Consider the following 6,562-nt stretch of genomic DNA (forward strand, 5'->3'; position numbering starts at 1 on the left):
GGTAAGCACGGGAAAACGAAGCGTGACCAGATGTGTCTGGGTCATAGGCTTGAGCATTTTACCTGCACACCAACGACGTCTGCAAGCTTACACGCATGGTCAGATGGCACGGAGAAGCCAGATTACCTGGCAAGTCACCAGGTACTGAAGGCTCGTGACAGTAGCGTAGTTTTTTTTAAAAAAAAAAACTGGTTGGTGGTGGTGGGGTGGGGAGAGGGGAAGGCACAGTTAAAAACGTCGAAACCTGTCCTCCAAATACAATAACAACTGAATTTCTTGCGTGCATTTGGTCTACTTCCTTTTCGAAACTGGATGCGTGGGACCGAAGCCCAGTTTGGGGAGACTAGACCCTCCCCCAACTGAACATGAAACTGTGCCCTGGGTGGTAACACGCGAATAGGACACAGATAGGTCCTCTCACCTCATCACCATGAGCCAGCATGACGGTGACAGCTGGCTGGAAACAACTGAGCAATGGCTGTCATAAGAAATCGATCTGACTAGATACCACCGGAGCCATTGACGCGCCAGCAAGTGGCACGTCAGGTTAAGTATTGAACTGGCCAGTGTTTATAAATAAACACGCATCCGCGGGTGGCACTGTTGCATGTTGCATGTTGCATGTTGCAAATACCGTTGGACACGACAACGCCCTGTTGGGGAGTCAATTTGACCCCACCCTGATATCCCAAAGGATGAGTGGAGAGCTAGACATCAGATCCACATGACAGATAAGGTTGTATGTGGACTCACATCTGTCAAATTTTGAGGTCTCTAGGTTGCGACCTTTGGGTAAAGCAGGGCTAAACTCCAGATCGGTGTTCAAAGTACCCTCAGACCTCCTTATGCAACCACCTTGCCAAGGGTGTTTATTTTAGGTCGGTGACCTTATTTGACTCTCAGAAGGTCAGAAGGAAGGCCAAAAGTCTGCGAGATTATTTGCATTTCTATCTCAATAAGCGTCAAGCATTTCGCTAGGTGATATGCTCCTAAAAAAACAATAAGTTTATCGGGTTCATTCTAAGTTGGTAGCCTCTCTTGACCTTCGTGAAGTTAAAGTAGCACATTTTTTGTCATCCCCATGATTTTTTTTTTGGATTAGAGCCCTTTCGACCAGAAGTAATCATTTCAGGGCTACGGGATGAAGGAAAATGGTCAGTGATGGGCGTGCGCCTGCGTGCGCCTGGCCCCCAGGCGCCTGCGTGCGCCTGGGGGCCAACCGCCGAGCTTTAACCCGCGCATGCGCGGGTACCCGGTCGGGGTCCCCCTTCCCACGGGGCTCCCGGCCCACTCGTGGCTGATGCATGCAGCCTGCCCCTGACAAGCGGGGTGTCGCGAAGATGCAGGATGAAGCGAGATAGGGGATAAAAGGTGACGAACTCATCCCTACGATTAATAAATCAGAAGTCAGCATAAGAGCTGCACCAAAAAGCAAGGACTCAAGTAAAAAAAACAACTTGGTTTTGACCTGGACCTGACTTTCATATCTAGCCCAAGGTTCATGAACTTAGTCCTAATTCTACACTTTATTGATGTTTTTTTGTTGTTGTCAAAGAGCCCATCTCAAAGATGCATCGCTTCGTCTAACATTCCGTCATCGCATCAGGCTGAGCGATCCTCAAGGACTTACCTTTGGTGACAGCCATGGTCTAACTTCGACCTGGCAGGGGCCAGTAACCTTTTAAGCCACATCTAATTTTGCAATATCAAAGGTTTAACTACTTCACTGCCTGCAGCTATGCCAAGTTTGGCGCGTCTGCGCCACACTGTTCGGAAGTCATTTTAAAAACCTTCAGTGGGGGAATTGCCCCCCCCACCCCACCCCATCTCAGCGCATGTCGACTTGATTTGCATTTTGGCCAGTTTCACTTCAGTACGTTGGAGTTGAAACAAGCTCAAGGTAATGATACTATGAGCAGTAACGGCAGATCGCCTGATTCAATCGAGAGAATGAGCAACTGCGATGCGTTCCCCATTGATTTCCGTGAAACGCCAGAAGACTCATAATGCATGTTCTGAAAGATGGGGCGGCTTTCTCCGCACCGGATTCCACCCAACGCGCTCCGAACTTATAATCGTTCAAATATTTTGAATAAATCAGCGCGACAGAAAGTTATCACGCCCTGCTTCACCCGCGATGACGAAACATGAGCCAAGACATTACGTCTGATGAGAACTGTTGGTAAGGCGCACTGTATATTGCCACCCATGAATCACAAATAACAGCTGTTGGGATACTGATCCTCTCACGTCGTTTTCCTCATGTCGCGCCATTAAACACCGTTTACACTGCTTTCACGCCCACTTTATTTGAACGCAGCATAGTCACCAGACAATGGAGCCCGGTACTATACTAAAAAAAAAAAAATGCGGCGCGAGCAAATCTATAGTACAAGCGCCAGTCTGTCTTTCCTCGTTCGACCAGCCAGGAATACGTGTACATCCCAGCTACAGTACATCGAGCGCCGCCACCTGGAGCAGTTGGAAGTCTCCTGAACATTGTACTCGCTCGGCTGCGACTGGGGTAGGAGTCGTGCTCGTCTTGGAAGCCACAACACATATCAGCGGGATATCCGCGTAAGCAGGAGACCAGCAAATAAGGACCAGCCAAGCTGCGAACCCAGCATCCGGGAACGACGTTCTGCCACCCGCCAACGCTCAAGTACAAATCACGTGGAAGCGTTCCAGCCTCCACTCCCTCAGACGGCTAGCGGTTTCAGTGAGTATCGCAAATCACCTGCGTCGCCCTCACCGCCAGCCCCGACGATCACTGCACCACCTCGAGGGCTTCCACCTGCGGAGCACTGCTCGGAGGAGGTGGCGGAGCACCCGTGCGCGAACGGACCGCGGACCCTGGAGACCAAACCCACCCGCAGGGCCCGGCAGCAGCGCAACCGCCGCCGGCCCCGCCCGCCACGGCACTACGCGCCCGTCGGCAGCTCGGTGGCGGTCGGCCGCGTGGTGCCGACGCCACCACCGCGACCGCGCCCTCGGCCATTGGCCATAATGTGCTGCATCTCCTTCTCCTCCATCGACATCTGGTACTGGAGCACCTTTTCGCGGGGCGGCGAGGAGCCGGTGGGCGGCGTGCTGCGCCGCGGACGGGGCGCCGCGGCCATCTGGCGCTCCACCCACTTGAGCATCATCAGCACAGAGTCAGTGTCGGGCAGGCGCCGGTTGGCCATGGTGCGCACCGACGACATGGCCGTGACCCGGAAGCTCACAGCCATGCCCTTCAGCACGCGCATCGCGTCTTCGTCGGTGGCGTCGTCGCCGGCGAACAGCACGCGCACACCCTCCTGCCAGTCGAGGCCGTACAGCGTGCGCAGGATGTAGATGGAGGCGCGGCCCTTGTTCCACCTGACGGGAGGGCGCGCCTCGATAGCGCGGTGCGCCATGGACGGCGCGAAGCCGTATTTGTGGAAGATCTCGCGCGCCTCGGCCACCAGCGTCTCGCACTTGTCGCTGGGCACCTGGCGGTAGTGGTAGGTGAGGATGACGCCCTTGTTCTCGACCCAAGCGCCATCGCGGCAGCACCGGTCCTGCAGCGCCTGCAGGAGGTAGCCGAGCTGGGACTCGTACTCGGACGGTACCGGGTGCACAAACTTGGTGCCGTCCGGGTGCAGGATTTCGAGGCCGTGATTACCGGCGTACGTGATGTTGCCGACGCCGACCATACCGCGCACGTCGGCCAAGCTGCGGCCCGATATGATGGCGATGTTGACAGACGAGATGTTGGCCAGCCGCTCGAGCACGCGCTTCGTCTCGACGGGGATGGTGGCGAGCTCCGGGAGCTTGGCAATCGGCGCCAGCGTGCCGTCGTAGTCGAGCAACAGCGCCACGCGGTCTGTCGGCCGGATGTAGTCCCGTAGGTACTCGTCGAAGTCCTGGATGCTCACCGGCATCAGCTGCGTTGGCCGCACACTGTCGCCGTCCTCCATCCGTAGCGTACCCATCTCCTGCGAGGGCGGACGGGGAGGGGCGGTGAGACGGCCGAACGGCCCGGGAAGGCCGGCCGCGTCACTGCGTCCGGCGGAGCCCGGCCATATTACCACATTTCGACGGATTGGCACAACAAGTGGGGTGGCACCCTGCAGGACGGAGAATGAGCCGTGACTGCAGCCTTTTCTCGGACACCGGATGCCTCTCGTCCACGACCGATGCCGCGCTGGAAGCATTTGCAGACTATAAATGCGGGCTAGGTTGCAAGCACTAGCGATAAACATGGTGTTTGCTTGCATTACGTTGAAGCCTCATGATGTTGATGGAAGTGGTACCGCCCACACGTAGCATGTTGGGAATGCCAGGCCAGTGACGCACGCGCCCGGTCAGGATATGCGGAACATAAGTTACGATAATGATGCGTGCTTTGGCCATAATGGGCAGTGGGCAGACTGCATGTGATGTTACAGCAGAGCAAGGCCACCAGCGCGCTTGATCTGTGCGCGTGAGACCTATCAATGATACAATGAATCAAGACCACTGTTGCTCATAAAAATCATGCCACCGCAAGGGCAAGTACAAATCAACTGCCGAGGCTCACGACCACGCCTCGGTGGACATCAGCGTCTGGAACGCCACAGCCCACAGCCCCCGCCAAAGTCACCGACGCCTGGCTCCGAACCGCGCCAGTGCCAGACGGCTACCTTGAGGAAGGTGCGCAGCCAGTAGGTGACGTCATGTGCCTTCTCGCGCCGGCGCAGGCAGGCCATGCGCAGTCGGCGCTCGTCCACCTCCATCGTCAACGCCCGGTGCGTGGTCTCCGCCACGTCGTCGATCTCGTACGGGTTCACCAGCAGGGCCTCCATCATCTGCGCCCCCGAGCCTGCCGCAGACGGAGGCTCGCTTCAGTAATACACCAGCAGGGCAACACGCCACCAGAAGCTGCGCACGTCACTCAGAGGGGCGACAGATCAGAAGGGCAACCCTCCAGGACGGTAGCGTGTCAACAGGGTAGCACGCCGTCAAATAAGGCTCAACAGGGTAGCACGCCGTCAAATAAGGCTCAACGTTGACAGCGCACACATCAGGAAAGCGGCGTCCCAACAGGGTGACACGCACGCGGGGTCGAGGAGCGGTGGAAGCGGCATGGTCGGCGACTCTGACGCCACCCGGATGACGGCCGGACCTGCCCAGGTAGCTGAGGCTGAGGCATGGTCGGCAACTCTGACGCCACCCGGAGAGGGCCGGACCCGCCCAGGTAACTGAGGCTGAGGCATGGTCGGCGACTCTGACGCCACCCGGAGAGGGCCGGACCCGCCCAGGTAGCTGAGGCTGAGGCATGGTCGGTGACTCTGACGCCATCCGGATGACGGCCGGACCTGCCCAGGTAGCTGAGGCTGAGATCCTGCCCAACACAGACATGGTGGAGCCCAGCGTCCACACAGACCAGCGGCGCGACGGTTCGGACGCCCGTAGTCGGCGGCCGGCCGCTGGCAGCACCCTCACCCGCGAACGGTGACAGAATCAGCACGCCCGGGTCCTCCTCGTTCTGGCACGCAACGAACTCCTTGGCCACGAGGTTCATGCCGTCACGTAGCGGGGTCACCAGCGCCACGGCCGCGTCCCGGTAAAAGCCGGCCAGCTGCTCGTGCGAGATGCAGCCGTAGATGTAGCGGATCGGCGACCACATGGGTGTGGTGAAGCGCCCGTTCACCTGGCCGATCAGCATGTCGATCTCCTCTTTCAGCTCCTGGTATACCTTGACGTCGGTACGTGACGGCACTGCCACCTGGTGGAGGAGTGGGAAGCGTGAGAACAAAGTGGCGTTTAAAACCAGTGTGGCAGGGAGCAAACAAGCTTTGCCAACTGCGTTTGGAATAAATCGTTCAACGTATGCGCAGTTAAACGTTGTAACAAGTTTTGCTATCACATTATATATATATATATAAATATATATATATATATATGTATATATATATATATATATATATATATATATATATATATATATATATGTATGTCATCTCTACGTACCAAACTTTTCAGCAGAGATCACGCAAAAATGAATTAACATGTTGGACTTTCCACTATACCGGCGCAGGGAAGAAGCTCATTATAAAACACAAAACACCATTGACAAACGAGACGGATTGAAGGCGACTTGCACAACCCTGTTGCATCACCACCATCAACACAAGAAGAGTAGTGGCAGCCGTCAGTTATTTCAGCACTAAAAGCGACGCAAAAACGTCAGCACACCGAGCCGAGACGGCGCGGCTGGTGCGGGCGCCGCACTGACCTGCAGAAACGTGACCTTGTTGATGTACTCGGGGTGTTTCTCCAGGAGGCGTTCGAAGGCGCGGATGCGATTCACGAGGCCCTTGGTGTAGTCGAGCCGATCGACGCCCAGGATGATCTGCTGAGAGTCGGCGATCTCCTGCGGTGCCGAGGCCGCCAACGTCTTGAACCGATCGTACGGGATGCCTGCGGGCCGGCCCGGGGCAGGTCACGAGCGGGTCACACCACGACCAAGGCATCGGCGCGGCGTCAGCGGGCGTCAGCTGGGCGGGTGGGTGCCTTCGATCCGCGCTGGGTGCATTGCATAGACGGGGGGGGGGGG

The 6,562-nt window shown here is 56.7% G+C and overlaps 1 protein-coding gene across 1 annotated transcript; it reads right to left on the reverse strand.

The window, feature by feature from the left end:
* Window positions 1-2,178: 2,178 nt before the first annotated feature.
* Window positions 2,179-6,426, reverse strand: Tps1 (Trehalose-6-phosphate synthase 1; the record flags this gene model as incomplete). Its single annotated transcript, XM_037219528.1, is given in 4 exon segments — window positions 2,179-3,959; window positions 4,647-4,825; window positions 5,449-5,731; window positions 6,242-6,426. Coding segments are annotated over 4 exon segments (1,685 nt in total), but the record flags the coding sequence as incomplete, so codon positions are not given.
* Between the last annotated feature and the right edge of the window lie 136 nt (window positions 6,427-6,562).

Source organism: Pollicipes pollicipes, unplaced genomic scaffold, assembly GCF_011947565.3.
Source record: "Pollicipes pollicipes isolate AB1234 unplaced genomic scaffold, Ppol_2.1 Scaffold_4295;HRSCAF=5057_pilon_pilon_pilon, whole genome shotgun sequence".
Lineage (NCBI taxonomy): Eukaryota > Metazoa > Arthropoda > Thecostraca > Pollicipedomorpha > Pollicipedidae > Pollicipes > Pollicipes pollicipes.